The sequence below is a fragment of the Rhodnius prolixus genome, unplaced genomic scaffold (genome assembly GCF_049639745.1).
Source record: "Rhodnius prolixus isolate KJV_2025 unplaced genomic scaffold, Rpr scaffold_4, whole genome shotgun sequence".
Classification (NCBI taxonomy): Eukaryota; Metazoa; Arthropoda; class Insecta; order Hemiptera; family Reduviidae; genus Rhodnius; species Rhodnius prolixus.
This window is the reverse complement of record NW_027411614.1, coordinates 44,676,826-44,704,549: the sequence shown is the minus strand read 5'-3', so window position 1 is coordinate 44,704,549 and position 27,724 is coordinate 44,676,826. Positions and strand designations below refer to the sequence as shown.

General features: G+C 36.5%; 1 protein-coding gene across 3 annotated transcripts in view; it reads left to right on the top strand.

Moving 5' to 3' along the window:
• Nucleotides 1-27,724, top strand: part of GEFmeso (Guanine nucleotide exchange factor in mesoderm) — a 411,992-nt gene that overhangs the window by 275,947 nt on the left and 108,321 nt on the right. Inside the window, exon 1 of one of the 3 annotated variants that reach the window (XM_074131323.1) lies at nucleotides 7,652-7,909. The exons of the other annotated variants lie outside the window; for them this stretch is intronic. Coding sequence (XP_073987424.1) covers nucleotides 7,885-7,909 — 25 coding nt within the window. The 5' untranslated portion in view covers nucleotides 7,652-7,884. Of the gene's footprint in view, nucleotides 1-7,651; nucleotides 7,910-27,724 lie in introns of those variants that run through there. 3 annotated transcript variants of the gene reach the window in all.

The window sequence follows — 27,724 nt, the reverse complement described above, 5'->3', positions numbered from 1 at the left end:
CCATGAGTATAATAGTGAATGCCCCCGATTATATGAGTCACATTTGGCCGGCCCAATAGTATTTACACAATCTGAGTGCTTGTAGCGCTAGTGTACTACCTCACCCCTCCACACTATCTTGCCGATCTGCGTGTTTTATTTTATTTTATTTTTTTTTACGCACACAAATACTCTTCAATGTTACAGCAACAACAACAACATCACCACGGTGACGTCCTTCTGTATAGTAGTCTTGTTTATGTGGTAGTAGTTGGTGTTGATGTTGATGTAGCCCACTAAACTTACGACCCTAATAGCGGTTTGTCTGCCTTATAATCTTACCTTGACTTACCTTCACCAATCAAACCAGCTTCTCTCTCTCTCTCTCTCTCTCTCTCACTCTCTCTCTCTCACTCTCTCTCACTCTCTCACTCACTCACTCACTCACTAACTCTTCCCCTCGCTGCCTCCACAATCTGAAACAATATATCGACAGACCGACAAACAGCAGTGGTTACTGCTAAAATATAGACAAATCTGGAATCGTACTGTTTGATTATTTTTCATTATATTTCATCATATATCCCAGATTGATAGCTGTAAAAAAAAATAATAATAAAAGATTTACATGCAGTTCATTTGCCGCAAAAACGTTCATATAAACCGAAGTTTCATTTTCAAATGTTTTGAAAAAAAAACAGAGAACTAGAGATTTAATTTAAAAATTAACAGGGATGCTGCCTAAATTGACCAAGATTGATTTGGGGCCTGAATCACAGCATCCCAATCATTCAATCACGATTAAAATTTTGAAAAAAGATAATTATAAACCATTAAAAAATACTAAAATATTTAGAACTTTTACGGGGAGCATATTCCCTTCATCTTTGTTCAGTTTTAAGTCCCATAAATGGGGTGATGGATTATATTTAAGGGATCTAAGATGATCGAGTCTATCATCAAAAAAGGTTCGCAACTCTAAGAACGTAGTTTTGGGGAAAGCTAAGTTTGGACCAAAAAAACACCTTTTACCCAAAACTCCCCGGTTCTCCAAAATCCATGGAAGTTTTATTTTCCAACTTGAGCGAGGAACAAAACTTTGTCCATCTAAGCCGTCACGATCATGATACGCTACTGTATCAGTTTAACTCGCTAATTCCTCTGTGGGTCCATTAGATTAGCAGTAGTTATAGCCCTTCTAAGCGAGTGAAATGTCTTATCAGTTTCCGCAGAGTTTCATGTTAATCGTTTTGGAGGCGGCAGATTAATCAAGGGGGAAGTTGTATGGGGGAGCTTTTCCTCCCCAGCAGGTGGCAGCCACTCTGCGGCAGAGGTTTCTAACATTCCCTCGGTGTGTTCAATGATTTGTATATCCCCCGTCTGTCTTACAAGTGTTTGTCTATGAGAAACTAGTTCATTTTTTGCCTCAAAAATGCCCTTTAGATACGTTGCTGGGACTCCCCAAGTTTTCTGGAAAAATCTACAGAATATATTAGATATCTCTACAAGAAGTGGAACCTGGTTTCTTTAATAATTTTTTTTTTAATCGTTTTATTAAAATGAAGGTAAACGTTTTCATTTAAAGAAGGGCAAAGCTATAATTTGAAGAAGATGAGTCCTGAATATGCGATTAACTATCGTAGTTAATATGGAAACGCTAGCGAGCTCTCTCCCTGATGTATATGTAACAGTTGGTGGAGGCTAGCCAAATGGGGCTGTGTATGTGCCTCTAATTCAGGTAACAAAGTGGGGAAAAAGGAGGAGAACCCCCTGCAGCTCCCGGTCCCAGATGACGATAATTTCTTGTGTTCCCACGCAAAAGAGGAGTATACCTCCTTTGGACTTCGACCTACTTTTAGGGGTGTATTTCTTTTGTTTTGTTACTTCTTTGTCATCATCTTCAGGTAGTACAGCTTCCAGTGGCTGTATAGTTTGCGGTTGCCATACAGTTAGCCCCATTTTGTGCAACCATCAAATGAGTCACGTACATTTTGAAACATTGGTCTTCTTTTTTCTGTCCTTTTTATAATTATTTACTGCATTTTGTACATAATTATAATTATACAGTTATCCACATCTTCAGCATCTTGGACATGGTGATTTTCAATAGGAGAAGGTGTAAAAAGTTCGCAATTCTTTTTAACTCTAATATTCTTCACATTTTTCCTTATTTTTTTGGAAATTGGATGAACGGGACATTCTTTTTTTACTTTTTAGGCTGCGGGATTGTATTGCGAAGTAAATTTTACGACAATCTATCTTAGCTTTGTGGGACTCACATCTAACCACTCCTGCTACATGGCGCATATTAATAGTTCACCCATCATAGTTGGTTACTAATTTCATGAAAACTAAACAAAATGATTCTCCTTAACTTCACCACTTTTAAATACTTAGTAGGATAACCCCAGGGTTAAGTTTGAGAATGGCCGGGTCAACAGAGTCGTGATGGTTTACAATCACTAGTTACAATCACCGCACTGGTGATTCTGAGGAGTCTCATGTTTGTTTTCATTGCACTTGTTGTGCGGATCAATCGATTGTTTTGTGACTTGATCTATCGAATCTGGCAGACAGAATTTCTGTCACTCTTCAATGGATTTTCTCTCTCTCTCTCTCTTGCTCCAAGATCCTCCAAGAACAGTCGTCGGTGAAAGTCTCCTTAGTATTTATTTCTGGATATGGTATCACAAGATGACAGTTTTAATTTCCCATATTTAGTGTCCAGGGCTGAACATTAACTCTCGCTAATATATTGAATGAATTCATCATTATCTTCATTTCACTTCTCATTAGTCTTTTTTTTTATTGATTTGATTGATTGATTCAGTTTAACTTGACACTTTTGGGAACCCTCCAAGATTTCAAGTGAAATATTTTTTTCTGTAGACTGGATATTTAGTTTTGAAACAAAGGTATTGGAACTGGACCATAGCATAACGATCGAAATCTTTCAACTAGTCAAAAACTTAAGTAGGTATTCCTCATCCTTTTTCAGGCAGGCATTACGTCAAATTACCTAATTAGGTGTCGTGGACGGAGGCGACTAACAAACATACTTTACTATAAAAGTTCTCATATTATTCTAGCACCGCAATACATCTTAGCATTGCGGGTCTAGCCTATAACGGCCTAACAAACATACTTTACTGTAAATTTCTTTTATTTACCATTAAATAAAATCCAAGGGCTAGACTAGTACCGCAATACATCTTAGCTTTGCGGGTCTAGCCTCTTAACCGCTCGGCTTTCGTGGCGCCTTTATATTGGTTTTCTTTATGTTGAATTAAAACCTAATGTTTAGAACGTTTTTCCGATGTTTGATAAGAATAGAACTAAGAACGTGTTCACACCAGAACCCACTTCTAAATGAAAAAGAAAGTAGAAAGAGAACAAAACAAAATCACTAAAATACTGACAATACTTCATATTAATAATAAATGATTATGAATAATTAGCTGTCAACTAACATTAGATTAGTTGTAGAGATGTTTAGAAGAAATAGACATGCGTATTTAAATATCGATATTTATAGTTTTCTTTTTGTAAATAGTGAACTTCATTTTTTTTTTTAAATAAAATAGAAAGCTCCTGACCTCAATCAATGCCACAATCGATTTATTTTTGACGAGAGTCTATCTAGGATGGCAGTTTTTTTTGTTGATTTTATTTAATATGGATGTCCTTAAAACAAAATGTGGTAGATTTTTGAAATTCTTCGGAAGGTGGGGAAAGTTCAAGTAAAGTGATCAAAATTCTATCGTAAAACTTTCAAGTTCTGTAGTCGGCCATTTTGTTTTTCCGGACGTAAGTTTCCTCCCTTTGTTGTGATAATTTTGGTGCCTGAATTCTGGTGCCGATGGAAGGGTAGACGGTTAGGTTGGGCAACCGGTAACCCTTTAATCGGTATTGTGGGAACAAGCCTTGCGCTATCTGAATGGACCCATGCAGCTTTCCACCGCCAAAAAAACAGACCAAGTCTAAGACCATAATCCATAATCGGACTAGAGCCACCTTAAAAGTTATGCTTTCACCATATCCTAAGTCCACCAACAAGCTGAAGCCGCTAATTTTCCTCCATATTGAAAATTAATTAAAAAGTTTTGGGAAACATCGCTAGATTGTGCTAACGTTAAATCGTTGATCGCACGGCCTATAGTTTTCTAAGAGCATTATTAGCTAGATATTACATTTTTTCATATTTTCTTGTTCTTCTTCAACGACTTTCTTTCCAAACTTATTTCTTGGGCTTCTTTTTATAGCCAACATCAATTAGATTTAATTAAGTCCTTTTTCATTGATTGCAGTAATTATTATTATTTTTTTAACTTTTTATTAAAAAAAAAAAAGTTTACGTTTACTTACTGTAGGTAGGAAAAAGTACAGTTATCGTGCCAAATTTAGGAATTTGACTTTTCATCAGTATTTATGACTTGACCATTTATCAGAAATTTGATGATGATGGATGTAGATACAGCATACCAATTTGCTTCTCAATCAGTGACCTATTCAATATCACTTTTAGCGATCAGTGACTTTTAACGATTTCCACTTCTCTCTTGAACACCGTTCCTCCTAAACATTGCTTAACTGGAATTTGGGATTGATTCATCTGATTTAATCAGTTATTCTTGTAGAATAACCTTTTATTCTTAGTTCGCTAATTGATTGATTGTGGGAAATAAAATTTTCATTATTTTTTCTACTTTTTCTTTTCTATTTTGTGTTTTTCCCTACGACGGTTTTAATGGACCCTGAGCCCCGAAAAAGTCTTGTTAACACAATTTACTCCGTGTGGGTTCAGTCTATTTGAACAAAAAACAAAAAATAATAATAATAATAATCGTGGTAACAACAAATTTAATATTTGCTTTATGCAACTGGGGAAACCTGATAATAAGTTTATTTTGGGCCAAATCTGCTCAAACCGGAACGCTTCATTGCATTTATGTTTGAGTCATTTTCCATAAACCTAGTCCACACGACGTATATCTGCATTTATTTGGTACATTTTCCAGGAGTGCGGTACTTCTTAAGGTAGCACTTACGTGGAATGCGGGGACTTTTATTGCCATAGAATATTATTAGGAATGAAGTACACTAAGTCACATTTTAAATTTTTTACAGGAGAGCAAATTAAAGGTAGTTTCGTGGTTTTTCCTTACCAATAAGCACTCGAGAGTTATTTTGCTTAATAAATAAAATAAACAAAATAAAAGTAAATAAAATTCAGTAAAAAGTAAATAAAATTCCGTCGTTTGTGCGGAAGTATCCCTTTATTGGATAAATTTTTTCAAGTTTTCTAGCGATTATTTCTTACAAATTCGAAAGTTATTAAGAAATATTCATTTCTATAAATTGCTTTAAAGAGAAATCATGTATTTTATGTGAGCAACGGAATTCCGGACTTCTTTTACACCCTGAACAGAATTGCTGGGGATAGAGTTTTTGAAATGGGATAATTTTGTTTTATAAATTCAATAATAAATGATAATAAATATTGTAATAACCATAAAAATAAATGAATTTCTCTTTAAAAATCAATGATAACAAGACTGTAAACATATTTGTTCAATTTGAGAGTCCATTGAGATAGCACGGAATTCCAAGTGAACACGACATTTGAAGAGGTTTTATTATTGGTGGATATTTATTATTAGATTCTGTTCACTCTCGCCCGATAAATGCTGACAGCCATTTTAATTGAGTTGATTGAAACTTGAAGATGAGTAATAAAACTTTTCAATCATTACTCGCAAGGAAAGAAAAAAAGCGGTCCTACCGGAACTCAGGGTCCCCTGAGTCAGAAAAGGTAGTATATTCGGGAAAAGGAGCTCCAAGTGTTGATATAGCTTTTTCTATTTTTCTCAGCATAGTTATTTACCAGTGACGGTGTGCCATCTCCGTCTTCATTTCTCTTTCGTTTTCTCTTCTGCCTAATGTAGTCTGATACTGGGAGCTCCCGAAATGGAATACAGCCCCTCTTCACCACCACCAAGTAACAGCTCTCCTATCTGCGCCATCAGCTCCTCATGACCTTGGTGCCCAAAACGTCCCAAAAGAATCTAACTTGGATAGTATTACTTTTTGGGAAATAGTTTTTAAAGAAATAAAACTCTTAGAAATATTTACCTGGGGGGAAATTTCCACCACCGGAAGATTCTAGGCTCCAACCATTTTCTTGAAAACTTTGAATACCCAATTATGTTCGTGTTGAGCTACGGTGTTTATTTGAATAATTCTTCTTAAGTTTTATTAACTGGATAAGTAAAGTAATTGACTATTTTTTCAGGCGGGCTTTACGTCCAACTACCAAATTAGGTGTCGTGGACGGAGGCGACTAGCAAACATACTTTACTGTAAATTTCTTTTATTAACCATTAAATACAATCCAAGGCCTATACTAGTACCGCAATACATCTTAGCTTTACGGGTCTAGCCTATAACCGCCTAACATACTTTACTATAAAAGTTCTCGTATTATTCTAGTACCGCAATACATCTTAGCTTCGCGGGTCTAGTCTATAATCGCTCGGCTACCGTGGCGCCTATTATCTGGATAATGTCATTAAGAATTATTATTATTTTTTTTTAATATTGAGCGTTAGAAAATATGTATACAATTAAACCCGATATTTTTTTGCCTTTACTGTAATAATAGTTGTTAGCCAGAAAATTTTTTTTTTAGTAGACTTAAATCAGTACTTTGGCGGTATACAACACTACGTCACATTTTAAATTTTTTACAGGGAGAGCAAATGAAAGATTTTGTTCGTGGTTTTTACTTATAAGACTACGGGAGTTATTTTGCTTACATCTTTGGTGGATAAGAAGTAACTTAGATGCGCCTTGAGTGATGATTGGGTAATAAAAATCAATAATTTGGTATTAGAAAGATTAAAAGAATAAATTTTGAAAAAATGGAGAAAAATGATATACCTCCGAGATACTGAAATATTTAAAAAAATTTTACAATTTTGTGTCGCCTACAAATTTTTTTAAAATTTTATATAAAAATCCCTGTTTTCAGGGATCCACAAAAAAGAAGTATTATGCTACAGACGAAAAATGGACAGTTTTTTTCACAAGTTATCCAATAATTTATAATAATGACGAAAATTTGGGTCACCTTTCACTTCAAGGTTATAATTTGGGCGGTTCAAATTTGGGGACCCCTTAAAATTATGAATTTTTACGTATGGAATACTTTAATAAATTTTTATAACAATTATTTTATGAACATATGAGAGTTTAACGACAAACCTAAACCGGAAGATAGTGTTTTAAACAAAAGAATTGTAAACATAAACTGTTTTGGGTGTACGTCTGTGTGTAGTGTTTATTAGATTTGTGTTGTAGTATAGTGTTAGTGGTGCGGTGGTGAGGAGCTAGATCTCTGTGTGTTCTCTCTGTCACACTTGTGTTTGCTTCAGTCTCGTTCTCTCCTTGTCTATTCTCACCTCCTGCTTTCTTCTCTAATCTCGCTGTCTCTGGGGGGGGGGGGTGGAGAAGTGGGGAGATATCTCTCTCTCTCTCTCTATCCAGCACAGGATTATAGTAGTGAGCTGCCTAGACTCTCAAGAAGGTGGGGATGCTTTTTTAGATTGTGAGCTCCCCATGTGTTTCTGTGTCTGTGTTTGTAGTAAATAGTGAATGCTTGCTGTGTGGTGGTGGAGGTATCCAAGCAGTTCTGGAGTGCCGCTGTTCTTACCGACTTCAGTATGCCATCAGACTTAGCGGGTGCGTGAGCTACAGTAAGTCGCCGAGTGTGTCAGTGCTTGATTTTGTCTGGTTTTCTTATAAATTTTTTTTGTCTCGGAACGCCAGTGTTTGGATATTTCATTCACATCGGGAGGTATCCCTTATTTTTTTGCTCTCTAAAATTTTTCCAAACAGGGCTGTCCCATGTTGTTGGATACCAATCATACAAGTGAGTTTTCAAATTATTTATTTAAACGTCGAAGGAGCGAAAGTAAATTTAAAATAATCTAAGCTGAATCCATCTTTAACGTATCCATTATAATCCAAGAAAATGGTTCTTAAAGAAATGGATTTATATTTAGAAACGGCTGTAGGGTTCAAAGTCGTATCTATCTTGACATAGAATCTGCTTTATATCTTTATAAGGGGAGATCCTGATGGCGATCAGTTCCGCGAATTCGCCCATCATCAGCATGTTTTTCTTAAATTGGGTGATTACAAAAGTTCGCCGCTTAAAACGAGTTAAAACTATGTTAATCCTTTTCATTTCACTTCACTCTGTCCTAAGAGTAAATCCGATCCCTGAATTGCGATTTTTGAACCCTGGTATTCCTCTGTACTAGATGGTTTTCAGCTGTTATAATGTTTTTCTTTATTTGTGAATTGGCTGAAATCAGAGAATGTCTAATCTGGTGAATACTTCCAGCAATTCGTACAAAATCCATCTAGGTCCCCTTATTGCTAAAACTTTTTACATTCCAGAAAGCACTGGCCATCATCTATCGTGCACTGGTTTCTGGCATGTAATGGTAGACCCGACTTCTAATCCACTGTGTCACAAAACAGCACACAGAATCAGTTTCTTTTTAAAAACAGTCTAAATATTGTTGCAAAATTTGATTTAGCTTTTATTTTTTGGGGTCAGCATTTTTTTTTGGTCAGTTTTGCCATCTTCTCGCTTAAGATTCTTATCGTGAACTCCTTCTAGTATCACCAGCAGCATCCCTCATACATCTTTAAAAAAGCCGATCGTCCTGGCACACAGTGTATTGTGCGAAGTATTCATCCCAGTTTTGATCTTCATGCAGCATCACCTCTTTAAGCACGTCCAATTTCTTTACTGTAGAGAAAATGAAGGGAGGGGGCCAGATTCCTTATAAATCTCCTCCCCTTTCACCTACTTTCGATGAAATTACGTTGGCAGTGAAAATGCCCCAAAACTTCATGATACTCCAGTTCATCTAGTTCAACGGATTACACACAACACGCAATTATTGTGAATGTCGTTGAAACAAAGAAGATCAAATTGAGCACTGACGTACTGTTGTAGGTACAACCCGATAAAACGGAAATCACATTTTATTGATAGCAACGGTATCTTAACTTTTCTCTCGTCATAGAAATCATGAGTTGCACCGAAATATCTAAAGAGAGAGCTCTAGCATGATTTATAATCAAACTTTTGCATTTATCCCAATTTAATTAGGTCGCACTAATAATCTGAAACAGTACTGAACTACACCTCGGTTCCTCCTTTAGATAGATTTGATTTCTTAATTAAGGAGAAATTGAACATCGAATCACTTTTTTTCTGGTCTTAACCTTAACATTTCGTAAAATCAGAAGTTATTAATCGATAAATTGTTCATTAAACATCTGCAGGTGCACAATGCAATTCCTCCGTGGAAATCGCTTCGTCTTTCCTCGTGTTAACATAATATAGACATTCACAATAATTGAACCATATTTTGAGATATAAAACTGTTTTGTTTTTGCTTGTACAGTGGTACCACGGTTTTCGAACGACTTGACTTTCGAACAAATCGGTATTCGACCAAGAAATTCGAGAAAATATTTTCCTGAAATCCGAACAAACATTTGGAACTCGAACACCCGAGATGAGCCGAGTTTTTTTTTTATATTTACACTTTTAGATCTTATTTCCTGTTTAGATACATGTTTTTACACAAAATATAAAAGTTAGGCCAGAAAAAACGGCATACTTCTGGGGCTTAGAAACGAAATAAACTGACAGTTTACATTATTTCTTATGGGGTAAATTGTTTCGGTTCTCGACCGCACTTCCAGAACGAATTGTGGTAGAGAACCGAGGTACCACTGTATTTTAAGTTTTGAATGTTAATTTACAGTATATAGCATTCAAACACATCTGAACAAACACTAAGTCAAATATAATACAAGTGTGTAATACAAATTTGCTTTTTATAAAGCATTATGCAGGTAGGTGATGTATGCTTAGTGGAGGGAGTAAAGGTGCCAAGCCCCCGCTCCCTCTATCACTCTCCCTCTGTTATATTTAAAGATACATTGACCTTAAATTGTTCAAAGTTATTTTTAATACGTCGTAATAAAAGACGCGACTGTTACCATAAATATCAGCTGTTACCCGTTTATTACAGTTTACGTACTTGTTTTCTTTGCAACACTATAAGAGATTTTTAATGAAGATACGTCATTAATTATTCTATAAAGGTAATGACTAATCTAAGTAATTACCGCGTGAAGTGACAGTTATGGAATGGTTTACGTGTATTGTGATATTTAGTCAGAGATAACTAGGTGGGTTTCTTCAAATTAAAGTGATTCCTTCATGAGTTCCTGTAAATAATCCTGGCTTTAGAGCTTAATGCGATCATCTGGACCATTAAGCACCCGCGATATAGAAACAATTTTTTTTTTAGAATAGAATAAATATTTATTATAACAAATATGTGTACAATACATAAAATAAATATAGAAGTATAAATGTATTTTACATTTCAACCTTCTTAACTAAGTGAAGTAAGAGAAAAGTTAGGTGAGGAGGATTGGAATGCAGGGAAAAAAGGAGGAAAAACCTGCAGCTAGTGTAGAAAGTTAGAGTAGGATATGTCTTCTGTGTCTGTATGTTGTAGAAGGATTGTAGGAGGCTATGTCGCGGCAGAGTGGATTGGGATGGCAGTCCAGGGTGGAAAGGAGTTTGAGCAGACGATTTTGGATAAAGGAGTGTACGGGAGTAATAGACGCAGTCTCGTGGAGTGAGTCAATTCTAGTGTGGAGAGTCTGTTGCGAGTCTCAGAAATTTCGATAAAAAAACAAAAACAGCATTAAATAAATCGGGAAAGATAGGATTTAGCGTATTACTGGATTTCAAAAGCGGAGATGACGGGTTCAAGTCCCAGTTGTTAGTCCTTCCATTCTCTTTTTTACTAGGAGCTTCTTGATCGATGATGGATATCTAATGAACATGGTCCTGTGCGCTGGAAAAAGCTCCGGGCGTCAATAATCTCAGATGTTGATGTGCCTTAAATTAAAAATTATAATTGAATTTTTCATACTCTTTACAATTGTAGATAGTAATTTTTCTTCAAATGTTCAGTTTCACTTTGATAGCTATTGGGATGTTGGGGAGTTGTGTTGATTCTCCTGCAGATATAGAAAGGATTAGATTGTAGTATTACGCCTGATATCCACGACTCTAAGTACTTGGACTTTACGTCATAGGTACTTATCGTTTCTTGGAATAGAGAGTGATTGGGATAATCATCCCATCAAGTCTAAGAAGGTATTTCTTGCCACCAATCGGTCACTACGCAAGCTTTCTGCTTGAAGTCATAGGGTCCTCCCCTAAGCCCGCGTTAGCCCAGGATAGGCTGATTGCTCCTGGAGCGCTTTCTGTTTTCTACATACTTAACTTTACTGCATCCATGGAGTCCATCTAATGTGGGTGGGGAATAGCGAGATCCTAAGATGATAGAGAGCGGTACCTGTTGGATATTGGGATGTGTTTGCTTTCTTCCTTTTTTTTGGCATTGGCTTCCGCCATACAGCCAGCATCGTCTAGGTGCTTATCACTAGAATATCACTCACTCTCCAATCTTACCTACAAATACATTCGCTTCACACATTCATCCTTCTACTATATACCGCTATTTACATAAACTACTGCTAATGGATGGAGCAGCACTCTGTGCTCCTGCCATCCTTATAGCTTAACCAAAATTAAAATCACGTAATCCTTCTCTAAGCATTTTCTTCCATTCATTCTAGTCGGCTATAGCTTTTAAATACATTCATATTTCATTGCTAGCTCTGCTATCGACTTAAGCACATAAATGTTGGTGGAGAATATAATGTCTTCGTAGCGAAATAGTGCATCTAAATACCTGTATATATCGTCAAACATTCGTTTCCTTTCTACCACAGAACGTGGACATATCCATTATTACATGTTTGAAATCCTCCTCCTCATTGCAATCTACGCAAAGAGGAGAGGACCTTTTGTTGATCCTGTGTAGATACGATCCGCACACCGCGTGGTTCGCTCTCAGCCTGCTTATTGTCGTAACAACCCATTTATTAGTGACAGTTTCCTTAAACCATGGTTGTCTAGGTAACTGATCTGCCATATTTTTATAGAATCTACCTTTATCACCATTATTGTAATCTGTCTGCCATTTTTGTAGTGCTGCTTTTGCAATTATACCTTTGAATCCTTTTTCCCCCGAAAGAAAAAGATGTCCACTTTTCGTCAGCCATGAACGTTTTACTGAATGATCAGTAATTGGGTTTTGGGTTTAAAGGAAACTTTTAAAACGGAAATGCGATGGCTTTGTTACCCCAAAACTTAGGTACATATTTGTTCCCTTATCAGCTCCTTTTAAAATTTGTGTTTCCTTATTGCTGTTCAAGATTTTTTAGGATCATTTTAATCTACTGCAGTTTAGACTGGATTTTCAACCAAATCCTTAATACCATGGGGGAGTTGGGCCTTTTTGGTAAGACATTATAATCTCATTACTTTATACGTCACAGTTTTTACTTATTCTGAAAAATGATGTTACATTTCTCTCTATACAAATCTAAATCTCTCTATATATTTGTTTTAAACATCTATGCAAACACTTTCTTATTTATTTGTGGATACAGAATATCTGTGGCCGCAGTAATCTATACGGGTAGAAAGTTTAGGATTCCTAGAATTGTAGAAGTTGTACGATTATGGGATTTGTTCCTTTCTAAAAATAAAGAAAAAATAAATAAATAAATAAATAAACTTGTTTATGTAACAAGAGTGTGCAATGAGGTGTGTCAAAAATATCGTGATGGTATCGATATATCAAATTATAAATCATGTGAAAATTGATTGTTCTTGAGTTATTCTCTATCAGTTGTTCACTTTCTTTGTATTGTGATCGAAATGTGGGGGGGTTGCCTCTGGAATTAAGGGAAGGAAAGCGTATACTGGATACCGGACGCTGGGGTTCGAATCCCAGCTGCTCCAGCCTTGGATTTTCTCTTTCTAGGAGCTTCTTACAGCCTACTCTTTGGTGATTGGATAGCGCAATAAGAGCACTGAAAAAAAAAGCTTCGGGCGCCAAAGCCCTCAGATGTTGGCGCACTTTAAATCATTAAAAAACATTAATAATAAAATGGTCACCGGAATTATTGTTTATAATGTTTGATGTACGCGAAAATATTTACTGAATGGTCTGGATGGTTTGAGTTTGTGTTTTATCTGAAAGGTTTTCCCAGGGAAATGGTTTTTAAAAAGGGCTTTTCACGACTTTACTACCTTAAAACATTTTTTCCTCTAAATAATACTTTAGAACAAGAACAAATTCTAGTCTATCTATAAAAGAGTTACAGCTCACTGTCCGGTGATGGAAAGTGTTGTCTGTAACGAGAGAACACTGTCCGGAGGCCGGAAGTGCACTGGAAAAAGCTACAGGCGCCAATAACCTTAGATGTTGACGAGCCTTAAAAATAATGATGGTTTTGGTTTTTCGACCGTTGTTGATAGATGATTTTTGGTTCAAGACCGCACCTCGATATTCACCAAAAATCATCTTAAAAATAATAATAATAAAAAATCTATAAAAGTACTTGGGGAAAATGTTTATGGAGAATTTGTCCACAAACATATGTCCACCTCCCATTTGAAGAATTTAAATTTTATGGAAAGTAGATTAGATTATCGGGATGGGACTCCAGCCAAAACTCCGCAGCCAAAAGAGTGTTATTGTGCCAGCTCCCTGTTGGATCTAGTAGATGAAACCTCCCCTACTAAGAAGGTGAGGACTTTCCCTACTAGTTCTTTTTGCGCTACTATCTCCTTTAGTCTCAAAGTTCCAAAGGTTTCATAACTCAACCAATTCGATTGTAACACATTCGAACAGCCAGTTAGAGGCCGTTTCCTCCTCATCCTGACACAATCTGGCCTAACTGTTCCGAGCTAATAAGCCCCCACCTGTTCAGATGACTGTGCCCTTTGTCTACTGTGTAAATGTATTGGGGGTGTATCCAGTATACGAGGGTCGTTTGAAAAGTCCGTGCAAAGTCAGAGAGATAGCACCACTGGCGCGTATCGAGGTTATGTTTAGTTATTAGCATCTCTTGGAAGAACACACACCAAGTTTCAGCCAGATCGGTCTATTTCTTTGTGTTTGGCATTCGTTTGAATCGAGGAAGTCGAGTGATTTTCAAAAAATGGACGAAAAAGAATTTCGTGTGTTGATTAAACACTACTTTATGAAAGGCAAAACGCCTTAGGAGACTAAAGAGTAGCTTGATAAACATTATGGTGACTCTGCACCTTCGATTAGAACAGTTTATAAGTGGTTTCAAAATTTTCGGAGTGGCCATATGGGCATAAGTGACGCTGAACGTTCTGGACGCCCTGTTGAGGCTAGTACTCCAGAAATCATTGATAAAATCCATGATATGGTGATGGATGACAGAAGAGTGAAGGTGCGTGAGATTGCTAGTGCTGTGGGCATCTCGAATGAACGGGTACAAAATATTTTGCATCAACATTTGGACATGACAAAGCTATCCGCAAGATGGGTGCCGCGATTGCTCACGCTTGACCAAAAACGAAATCGTGTGTAGTGTTGCAAGGACGGTTTGCAGCTGTTCCAGAAGAATCCGCAGGACATTAAGCGTCGTTTCGTCACTGTGGATGAAACATGGATACATCACTACACTCCTGAGACCAAAGAACAATCTAAACAATGTGTTACCAAGAGGGAATCTGCGCCAAAAAAGGCGAAGACCGTTCCTTCGGCCGGAAAGATTATGGCGACTGTCTTTTGGAATTCGCAAGGAATAATCCTCATCGACTATCTGGAAAAGGGTAAAACTATCCTCCACAAAAAAAGTCCTTTTCCATCACGACAACGCACCAGCTCACACCTCAGCAGTTGTGGTCGCAAAATTAATGGAAATAGGGTTCCAACTCGTTTCACATCCCCCCTATTCTCCAGACTTGTCTCCCTCGGACTACTATTTGTTCCCCAATATGAAGAAATGGCTGGCGGGCAAAAGATTTTATTCAAACGAGGAGGTGATTGCAGAAACGAATGGCTATTTTTCAGACTTGGACAAATCCTATTATTCGGAAGGGATCAACAAACTAGAGCAGCGTTGGACGAAGTGTATAAGCCTAAAAGAAGACTATGTTGAAAAATAAAAAAAGGTTTACCCCAAAAAATTAAGTAGTTTTTATTTTTGCACGGACTTTTCAAACGACCCTCGTTTGTTGCTCATGTTCACGTTGTTAGGCTGGGATACCCGCAGTGGGATACGCCAAGTACCCTGGAGAAGTGGCTAATCCACTTCCCCCTACGACGTTATGGAAAGTAAATCTGGATATCCAGCTTTCTTATGTTCACCTGCACGTAATTATTCCAGTTACAAACTTGTACTTAATATCACGTCACTTCTTTTTAATGAAATTTAAATATGCACACCTACTTATTATAATATCAATATTATACAACGATGTTGATGATTTTGATGATGATGACGATGTTGATGACGGAAGGAAGTTTTTATTTTTTAGAAAACAAATCCAACTAATCAACAAAATAATAATAATTTTATAAAAACAAAATTTATACAAAATTATGTAAATATACAATATATTATGTGGTGAATACCATTTATATTTTTATAAATTGTATACATATTTATTTAGAAATCTGTAGTTTTCAAGACTAATCGCCAATCGCCTTAAGGCGGCTAGCTAAATCAGCATTTCTGTTTTTAGCTATATAATAAATAAAAATTGATTCGTGTTTGTTTTCTAGGCATGCGCATTAAATATTTTAAAAAAAATCATTGTCTCTATTTTGGAATCTTTTTTTTTATAATTATCGATCACTCATTTGACAAGGGTTAATCATTTGTTGTTTTTTTAGATTTATTTTTTACTTTCTCTTACGGTAATCGATTTTAAAATTACGCCTGAATAGGATGAAATCGATTATTGAAAAACTACACGTATGTGCTTATTTTATTTATTTATTTACTTATTTATAGTTTTGCTGAGGCCAGCAATCCTGATTAGAGGCCGCGTTTATTTGCCCACATAACTCGTACACTGTGTGAGTATTTATGGATCCCGTGGAATTTAAATACGAGTAAAAAAATAAACACAGGAAGTTGAAAAAAGAGAGGTTAGCCTTTTCTCTAATTATCACTTTTCATATATTTGACTTCCTTTCAACAAAAAAAAAATTGGGCCACTTAAAGAACAAATACTTCGTGTAAAAATTCACAATGAAAATGCTCCTTAGATCTGTCCTGGACGAATGGGTTAAGGATTCCCTCACTTTCAATTATAATGCACTTTCTCTAATACAATCGACTCTCGATAAATCGAAATCCAAGGGACTACAAGAAAGATTCGAATTATCGAGACTTCGAATTATCAAGAAGGAGAAAAAAAAGTCGAATTGTTAAGAGTTTTTATTATGTATATATGTATGTACATACGTATATTGAAAATACGTACCTAAGTTTTAGACATATATAGCCTCAAGTAAAAAAGTAAAAATAATGAAAACGACCAAAAAAGAACAAAAAAATTACATATGTATTAACATTTCAATAAATAATAATATACATATGTACCTAATTAAAAAAATGAACAGGTTTTTGTTACAATTTGGCTTGACTTAGTCAAGTGACTTAGAATTGTAGAAAGCGTTGATGGTGGAATATTGAAAGTTTTGGCGATATCTTCTTTTTTCGAACCACTTTCCACGGCCGCGATACTGTTTTCTTTGTCGGACACAGTAAGGGAGACGTACTTCCCATCGTGACAAACTAAGAAAGAGAATTGGAAAGTTAAACTGGGCTGGAAGGAGGGAAACATTACGCAGGAAATGAACAATAAGCGGAAAATGAGAAGTAAACATTACTAGGGAAAATTCGAATTATAAAGAGGTTGAAGCGGCCTCGTTCGAATTATAGAGCCTTCTCTCGCCCTGTTGTTAAGAAAAGGATTTCGAGTTATCGAGCGCAACTAAATACACTGAATTTTTTCGATTTACCGAAGTTAACAGCTGTAGAGTTCGAATTATCGAGGTTCGAATTGTCGAGAGTCGACTGTACCTGCTCGAAACGAGACCTGTAAAGCTAATATGTACTGGGTCCGATTACCCGGTCTAGAGCCCTTGGATTTTATTTAATGGTTAATAAAAGAAATTTTCAGTAAAGTAAGTTTGCTAGTCGCCTCCGTCCACGACACCTAATTAGTAGTTTGGACGTAAAGCCCGCCTGAAAAAATAGGCATTTACCTTACTTACCTACTCGAAATTTATTACGGAAGTGAAATTCTAAGATGTCGAAAATCCTATGAACGGAAATGCCACTTTTATTTGGTGGTTTTCACCTATTTCTTCACACAAATTGCCCAAGAAAACTTTTTTATTTCAATTAGATAAGTGAGTGGTTACACTATATAATATATATATATTTATCTTTTCTTTTTTTTTATAAAGTATTTACAACATATATACGTGTTGTAAAGTCCAACCATTCTCTTGTTTGGAATATTTTTCTCAGGTTTTATTGCTTAATAATAATTATTCTTTATTATACATTTCTTATTCTTAAATCTTGCATTATTTAATAGAAAATTATTATATTTAAAAGTGAACGGCAACTTCATAGTTTTTACTATTCTCTATTGCACCATATTTTACATTTCTTTAAGTGTAATAAAATAGAATGAATGTAAATTTATAGATCTCATTTAAAGTAAATCAGTTCTTCTATTTAATTGTAACAATTATTTGATATATGATTTATTTATTTATTCTGATCAGAAAACAATTTTTAAAACTATACTTTTAATACATAAACTGAAAGAATGCAATAATAAATACAATATTTGAATTAGGTACAATTATTGTGTTCTAGTTATATGTAATCAAAATGGTAGATATTTAGAATCAGCGTTATTTACTTTAAAAAAAATAAAAATATTGCTACTGTAATCAGTTCATTTATTTTTATTACTGATGGAATACAATTATAAGCTAATTCTATAAATGGTAATTTAAAAAAAAAAATTGTTATGAAGCAAAATTTAAATAATTAGGTATATATCAGATTTTATTGAATTATTCTTTTTTTACTTTAACCCTTTAAGTTGGGTCGAATTCACGCCAATTGGTTGTAACTATTTGCTTTCTCTGTAAGGAATTTATTGTGATCACAATAAATTTTCGAAATTCTTGAAATGCAAATCAAAAAATACCTGTTTTGAGGTGCCCTGACTGAATGCGTTCTACTCTTATTGTGATTGAATAATGAGTATTCACGAAAGTATAGTAATTGCCTATTTTTTTTTAGGCGGGGCTTAACGTCCAACTACCAGGTGTAGGATTTAGGTGTCGTGAACGGAGGCGACTAGCGAACATACTTTACTGTAAAATTCCTTTTATTAACCATTAAATAAAATCCAAGGGCTCTAGACCGGGGGAAACGAACCCACTAAACCAACAATACATCTTAGCTTTGCGGGTCTAGTATCTAACCGACTAAGGGTACGTTTACAACGGAGCTGTGAGTATAGATAATAGCAGAGATGATAACTGATAGAGTAAAATATAATCGCTGATTAGTGTGCACAACAGAGCTGTGATACATGCAACATGTCCGAGAAGTGAAGAAGAGTTTTTATGTTCAGCAGCAACAAAAAAGGTATATTTTAAAGAAAAAACGCCTTAGAAAATATCATGTACATCCCATAAATAAAAAACGAAGTACTTTGGGTGAATTTCACTATTTATATAAGGAACTTAGAAATTATCCAGATCGTTTTTTTGAATATGTGAGGATGGGTCCACCCACATTCGACTATATTTTAGAAAAAATAAGGTCAAAATTAAGAAAACTTTGGAAAAATTGTCATGGAAATCCTATAACCATAGAAGAAAAACTAGTGATTACTCTTAGGTAAGTAATGATTTTATTGAGAAAAAAAAACAAATAAATACACATGAAAATAAATGTAAGCACGATTTAAAAAACAATTAATTAATAAAATAATAACCAAAAATAATGAGTAAAGAGAGCACTAAATAATTTTTTGACGTCCATTTTGAAGCTCCGATACTGGAGTTCAGCTAGCAGAAAAATGAAAAATTCAATTCTATCATCTATGCTCGTTTATAGCAGCGCGTATGAGTCACTAGTCGAAGCTTCGTTGTGCACGCTCACATAAGAATGTACTAGGTTATTCTATAAGCGCTGATGCATCACTGCTATCATCTCCGCTATCATCTATGCTCACAGCTCCGTTGTAAACGTACCCTAACAAACATAATTTACTGTAAATTTCTCATATTAAACATTAAATAAAAAATCCAGCGCCTAAGACCGGGGGTATCGAACCCACTAAACCAACAATACATCTTAGCATTGCGGTTCTCGGCCTCTAAACCGCTCGGCTACCGTGGCGCCTATGAGTATTCACGATAATTGAAGTGACACCCACACTGGGGTGCCTTCTCCACTCAAATAATTCTTGACATTATGTTATCATGCACCACATTTACTTGTTTGTTGCAACAATTGTTGCAGTTTTAAATGACAATAAAATATTACAAAAACCAAAAATCTGAATACTGAATTCAATATTAGTGCCACAATAATTGAAATATAGTCTTAGGAGTCCCCCCTATGAGTGAGTTATTTTTAAATTTATTTTCTGAAATCCCCTGAGCAGTTATTTTCAGCATTAGAAGCGTAGAAAGTGTAAAACATCCCATTTATCGCCTAAACAAGATGCTGTAAACTAAAACAGAAATTAAATTTTAAAAAAGTAGGACTTACAACTAAAGTCGTTTGTCAAATTTATTCTTCTTTAATGGAGGAGGATTTCTATCACTATTTATTTATTATGTATTGTGATAAATAAGAATTTTTATGAATATAAAATATACATAGATTTTTTTTTAGCTGTACCTATGAATACAGCTATTTTGAAAAGTCACATTATCAATAGCTCTAATGTTACTAACGTATCTTCTTTTCCATTTACGTTTTAAACGTTTTGTGTTATGATAACGGTATCCTACAGGTAATTGTTCACAAAGGATCAACAAAGCTGATTATTTTTCCTTTTTTCTTTTTTTTATATTTTACTATTAAAAAAATTATTATTAACGTGTGTAATTTAGAAAATTAGTTTCCACTGAGAAAATGCATATTTTGGAAAACTTGCACGAACTTGCTGTTATGACAATTCTTAAGATGTTAATCTACAATTTCCCATCCGCCCCCCCCAACTACAAACTTTAACTCATTTTCCACTTTCTTTAATCTTTGGAAGCTGATAATTTCCCACAGAAATTCCTTATTCGTCTTCAAAATACCCTGAATCGAATTTTCTTAAGAAGATGTTTAAATTAGAAGTTATTGATAGATCTGGATGATTCGTTTAGAGTGTATCGTGGGGGGGCCATTTAGAAAATTTCCTGGAAAAGGGCAAAATCAATCAGTCAATCATCCACAGATTTAACTCTGCTTAATGATTAACAAGTTCCAGGATCGCACAATACGTTTAATGGTACTTTAGGAGTAAGGTATGATTCTCTCAAGAGCTGTATAGATCTCCAGAATTAGATAAGAAAACCATTCCAAGGTATATATTCCAAGTAAGGCTCTGGACTTAAAAACAGAGAAAGAATTCTTGATCGTTTTGGATACTCCTTTTCGCTTGCACTACTAAAAAAGCTCTTCTTCATCAGGGATTCATTCATCCGCTGTTGTTTCTTCTGCGGCCTAAGACTGGTCTTTTGCTGACTTCAGGACGGAGACCTTCCGGCAATTAATGGACATTAATTAAAGCTCCAAGATCCGCCCTTCAGATGACGTTGGAAATTTTCCACCTTCATTTGTTACCTATAATATAGTCCTCCAGGTTGCAACTAACTCACGTTTAACGAATTTCTGGTTACAGCAAACCTATATCAAGTAAATGACATTACTGAGCATCAAGTTTCTTGTTGAGCTTCAGCTGCCAAATCTTTTGAGCTCGGCGTGTCCAAATTTTAGGAAGAACCCAAACTTAACTCTGGTACCGTGTCATATACAGAAATATTCATAATTTTTCTGAAATTTGCAACCACAGTAGAAAATAAGATCTATTAAATTACCCTACTTTGTGATCATTGATCTGAGCAAACTTTACCACATTCTTATTCCCAATAAATACCGTAATTCCTTCAAAGCTCTCCAAATATCGCTCAAGTATTATTTAACATTATATTACAATTTTTTTTTGTCTCTGTCGCAGCTTTATACCCAAAATTAGTTCACGTGTCGCCTCTGACACGTGTCACAGTTTCGCCATCACGGATCTAGACGCTTGAGATGGCCTATAGTCTTTGCGATATATGTATGTACGTGTGACTGGATACTTCCGCCATCAGAGGAGAGTGTTTCTCCGTTATCAAGAAGGTTTTGTTAGTTATTTCTCCTTTTTTTTTTTTTGTTTACTCCTTTCTTCTTCTTATTCTAACGGACCACCCACTATATCCGTGCCAAAACTTTCCCTGCCAAAAAAGCAAACAAAACAGACAACTATTTGCCACACTGACAGATACATCTGCCAGCTTTCTTCTATCCTCTTTGTATTATCTACAGTAGGTGTAAAAAAGTGTATATTTGGTTAATATTTAAACAGTTAGGAAATGCAAGATCAGTGTATATGCCGGGCTGTCATTTTACCGTTGAATAATGCCATTCCGATTTTCGTACGTGGATACATGCATGTTACGGGACGGAAAATTATGGAAAAAAGGTGGGGATGTATATTCCAAGAATGTGTACGTTTGTACGTGAGTCGGTACTACAATTGATCCTTAACCACTTATAGTTTTTCGTATGAATATAATTTCCCTTTATAGTTTTACATATTTGCATAGGTTTATTGTTTTATTGTGGCTTTTTTCTTTTGCAGCTAACAGCGTTCGATGCCTTTCTCTCCTTTATGTTCGTGGCTTCTAACAGTTAACTTAGAAATGGTGTCGCGTCTGTGAATGTTGTTTAAATTTAGTGTACGCATGCGCCATTTTTTCTGAATAGGTTTCCAAGTGTTCTAAATAAGTTATTTTCTGTAATTTTCTCTAAATAACTTGGTATTTTTTTTAAATAAATGAATAAATAAAGTAAAATAAAGTAATTGCCTATTTTTTCAGGCGGGCTTTACGTCCAACTACCCAAATTAGGTATCGTGGACGGAGACGAACAGGGAAACATACTTTACTGTAATTTTTTTTATTAACCATTAAATACAATCCAAGGGCTAGACTAGTGTACCGCAATACATCCTAGCTTTGCGGGTCTAGCCTATAACCGCCTAACAAACATACTTTACTGTAAACTTTTATTAACCATTAAATAAAATCCAAGGGCTAGACTAGTACCGCAATACATCTTAGCTTTGCGGGTCTAGTCTATAACAGCCTATCAAACATACTTTATTGTAAATTTCTTTTATTAACCATTAAATAAAATCCAAGGGCTAGACTAGTACCGCAATACATCTTAGCTTTGCGGGTCTAGTCTATAACCGCCTAACAAACATACTTTACTGTAATTTTTTTTATTAACCATTAAATACAATCCAAGGGCTAGACTAGTGTACCGCAATACATCCTAGCTTTGCGGGTCTAGCCTATAACCGCCTAACAAACATACTTTACTGTAAACTTTTATTAACCATTAAATAAAATCCGAGTACGCTGTGTGCAGCCATATGAGTCACATCGCTCTGTACTTTCATTCATTTTTCCTAATGAAAACTACCTAGTATATAGTGCTAGTTAGATTCAAAATAAAGCTCTCATTGAGTTCTATTTAACTGATATAGTTAGTGCGTGAAAGGTGATTAGTGGAAGGTGTAATTAAAGAAAAAAAAAAAGAAACAATTGACTGAAGAACTATAGAGAAGTAAGTTAAAAGTTTATTCCACAAAGTAAATATGTGCATTCACTCATACGCACTGCACTAATCCCTCTATTGTATTATACAAATTGTAAATATTTCTCTTGTATATAAATTCTTTTTCTCTCCCTTGTACATAACTTCTCTTCTCTTTATAATAGTAATCTGTAAGAATAATTTAGTCTTAAATTTAATTCTCGTAATTTTTTTTTTTTTTTTTTTTTTTTTTTTTTTTTTTTTAAATTTAATATAAATTTTCCCTAAATATATGTACCCATAGTTATATACGGGGGAATTGTTTGCATCTTAACCGGCGTCGTATGTGGTCCTATTTATGGACCTTGCCGACGATAAATATACTGCCAGCTCAGACAACGAGTCAGTAACGTCTAGAGCGTCTATCACTCAGAAAAGATCGAGCACGACAGGAAATTCACCTCCCAAGATGAAGAAAAAGATGCAAACAAGATCAAATAAAAATTTACCACCACCACCCTCACAATTGGGAGCATCAACTTCTTCAACTACAAGCAAACAACATTTTAGCACACAAGCGGTGGAAAACAATATTGTAGCCCCTCCTGGGGTTATATCATATAACCCTTTCTCACCAATAGCTGTCCCAGACGAAATGGAGGCAGCACCTTCAGCGCCAGCGCCCCAGCGTGAACCCAAGCCCCCCCCGATATATGTCAGAAATGTAACTAAATTTTCTGACCTATGTGGTGTATTATCAAACCTAGTAGGAAAAGATGCATTTACATTCAAAGCACGGATAACCGACCTAGTCATCAACCCTAGTACCACCGAGAGTTATAGGATGATCATTCGATATCTTTCAGAAAAGAGAGCTGATTACCATACTTACCAGCTACAGAGCGAGAAAGCGTACAGAGTTGTCATTCGGTACCTTCACCAATCTACGCCCGTAGAAATGATAAAAGAAGAGTTGGCCGAGCTGGGTCACAAAGCACGTAACATAGCGCCCGTCATCCACCCAGTCAGCAAGCAAACTCTACCACTGTTCTTTGTTGACTTAGACCCAGGTCCCAACAACAAGGACATCTTTGGACTAGAGTTTCTCTGCTATACAAAAATAAAAGTGGAAGAACCAAATAAACAGCGCAATGTAATTCAATGCAAGCGCTGCCAAGAATATGGCCATTCCAAAAGTTATTGCAAACATCGCCCACGATGTGTAAAATGCGCGGGCGAACATCTCACCACAGACTGCGGCAAACAACGTACTACGCCAGCAAAATGCGCTCTCTGCAACGGAGAGCACCCTGCAAACTACAGAGGCTGCATTGTGCATCGGGAACTCCAAAGAACCAAGAGACCATCTGTAGTACCTGTGTACAACCATCCTTCAGCGCCCAAGAGAGAAGTCACAAACCCAGCAACAACTGCCACTCAGCAACCAGCGAACCTTCCACCAATGCCACAACAGAGCCGTGCCGCCATTAGAGACAACCTTTCTTATGCCCGAGTGATCTCGGGGCTGCCTCCACCTCAGCCGCCTTCCCAAACTACTCCAGACATTTCCACATTATTAAATTCCTTCTTGTCAGACTTTAAAGCGCTCATAACTCCTTTAATATCACTCCTTACGAATGTAGTCAACTGTATCCTTCCCCGTATTGCTCCCTAAATGCCTTTATCCCAACATTCCTTGTCAATACTCCTATGGAACGCCAACGGACTCACGAACCACAGACAAGAACTTAACATTCTTCTACACGACAAAAGAATTGATATTGCCCTAATAACTGAGACACACTTCACTAACAGGACATACTTTAACATTGTTGACTACAATACTTACAGAACTGACCACCCGGACGGAACCGCCCACGGTGGCTCTGCCATCCTTATACGGAAATCCCTATCCCACTACCTAGTTCCTTGTAATGCCACAGCTTCCCTGCAACCCACTGTAATATCCGTATTAACCGAACCATTCCTTTACACTATTGCAGCCGTGTACTGTCCTCCTAATCACATCATTGACCAAAACCAATTCCTTCCCTTCTTCCAATTTCTCGGTCCTCGTTTTATCAGCGGTGGTGACTATAACGCGAAGCATCCTTGCTGGGGAAGCAGAGTAGCCAATCCAAGGGGACGCACTCTGCAACATGCCCTCTCACAAACCAACTATTCCTACATATCCCCCTCTCAGCCCACTTATTGGCCAACCTCCTTAAACAAACGTCCCGACCTACTTGACTTCTTCATTACTTCCAACATCACATCCCTTTTTACGGATACGTACACCATTCCTGACCTTTCCTCTGATCATTCACCTGTCATCCTTGTACTCGACATACACCCCAAAACTATTCCTTCCAAACCAACTCTAATTAACGGACCAGTGGACTGGGACCTATTCAGACAACTACTCGAACTAAAACTAGAACTGGGAATTTCACTTAAAACACCTGAAGACATTGACAATAACGTAACCTACTTAACTGAGGCAATACAACAGAGTGTCTGGAAATCGACAACATACAAACAGACTGACAGACCAACAACACCAAACAACCTACCAATGGAAATACGAGCCTTAATTATGCAAAAACGAAGGGCCAGATCATTATGGCACCGTACCAGATACCCTTCCCACAAACGAACTTTTAACGCACTAACTAACAAATTAAAAAACCAACTACATAAATACTATAACGAACAATACGCGAAGTATACAGAAACCCTAACAACTTGTGACAATTCACTATGGACTGCTACAAAACGTGTCTTAAAATACAAAACTGTTTCCTCTCCCCTCAGACGAAATGACGGAACCTGGGCCAAATCTGACTCAGAAAAGTCCGAACTCCTTGCCACCCAACTAAGCTCTGTTTTTAGTCCTCACACAGACATTATAAGTCACAATCATGCCGAAAAAATTTTAAACGAACTCGACGTCCCTTTACAACTCTCCCCTCCTCCGAAATCCTTTACTCCTACAGAAGTCAAGCAGGTAATCCTCAATCTCCCGAGAAAGAAGAGTCCTGGTTACGACCTTATTACCTCCAATATCCTTCTGCAACTCCCCAAAAAAGCAGTTATCCTCCTCACGACAATCTATAACGCCGTCCTCCGCACAACGTATTTCCCCTTCCTATGGAAGTTTTCCACCATTAAAATGATCCCCAAGCCTAATAAGAATCCTCAATGTCCTTCTTCCTATCGGCCAATAAGCCTCCTTCCTATCCTGGGTAAAATCCTCGAAAAACTCCTCTTACCCCGCCTTCAAGCTATAGTTATACCCCTTCAACATATTCCTGATCATCAATTTGGATTCCGACAGTTCCATTCCACTATACAACAAGCTCATCGCGTTGTAGACGCCATCGCTGTTTCCCTCGAAAAGAAAGAATATTGTGTGGGTGTCTTCTTAGACATAGCTCAGGCATTCGATAGAGTCTGGCACGAGGGCGTCCTCTGGAAACTAAAGAACATCCTACCTTCAACATACTTCCTAGTCCTTAAATCCTACCTAACTGATAGACACTTCCAAGTATCCTATGGAACCCACAATTCCTCTATTTATCCTATCCTTGCTGGTGTTCCACAAGGAAGCATCCTCGCCCCATTCCTCTACACCATTTACACGGCTGACCTACCAACTCATCCTTCTACTTCCTTGTACACCTTTGCCGATGATACGGCAATTCTATCCTCTGGTACTGATCCTGTCTTCACTACCCGTACACTTCAAACCCATCTCAATTCCATAGAAACATGGTTAACCGACTGGAGAATTAAAATAAATCCCTCTAAATCCAAAAACATAGTCTTCACACTTAACCGCAAAATCCCTCCTCCTGTTTATATGTATAACACCCCTATACCACCTGCAGATCACGTGAGATACCTCGGACTATTCCTCGACAAAAGACTTACTTGGAATCCTCATACTCGACTAAAAAGAAAAGACCTCAACACCAGATATCGACTTCTCGCCAGACTACTTGACAAACGATCGAAAATTACTTTACGAAACAAAAGAAGACTATACATCTCTCTCCTCATGCCAATATGGACTTACGGACTGGAACTCTATGGCGCTGCCAAAAAATCCAACCTTAACCGCATACAAATCCTTCAGTCTAAAATCCTCCGCCGTATTACGAACGCTCCTTTCTATGTGTCAAACCTCACCCTTCATACCGACCTCAATATTCCATTTCTAACCAACCTCGCTAAATCCCGCTACACTAAATTCCATAAACTCCTCAGATCCCATCCCAACCCACTCGCACAACTCCTTTCATCCCAATCACTTCCCGGAAACCCCGTACGACGGCTCAGGCGTCGCTGGCCCCGAGATCACCTGAGGAGCTAACGATGGTCACCACTGGGTGACTGTCATTCACGACAATCACGCCATGTTTATACTTATTTAGCACATTTACTTGTTGCATATATATTTGTGCAGTTGTAAAATTCTAATAAAAAATAAAAAAAAAAATAAAAAAAAAAAAATAAAATAAAATAAAATCCAAGGGCTAGACTAGTACCGCAATACATCTTAGCTTTGCGGGTCTAGTCTATAACAGCCTATCAAACATACTTTATTGTAAATTTCTTTTATTAACCATTAAATAAAATCCAAGGGCTAGACTAGTACCGCAATACATCTTAGCTTTGCGGGTCTAGTCTATAACCGCCTAACAAACATACTTTACTGTAATTTTTTTTATTAACCATTAAATACAATCCAAGGGCTAGACTAGTGTACCGCAATACATCCTAGCTTTGCGGGTCTAGCCTATAACCGCCTAACAAACAT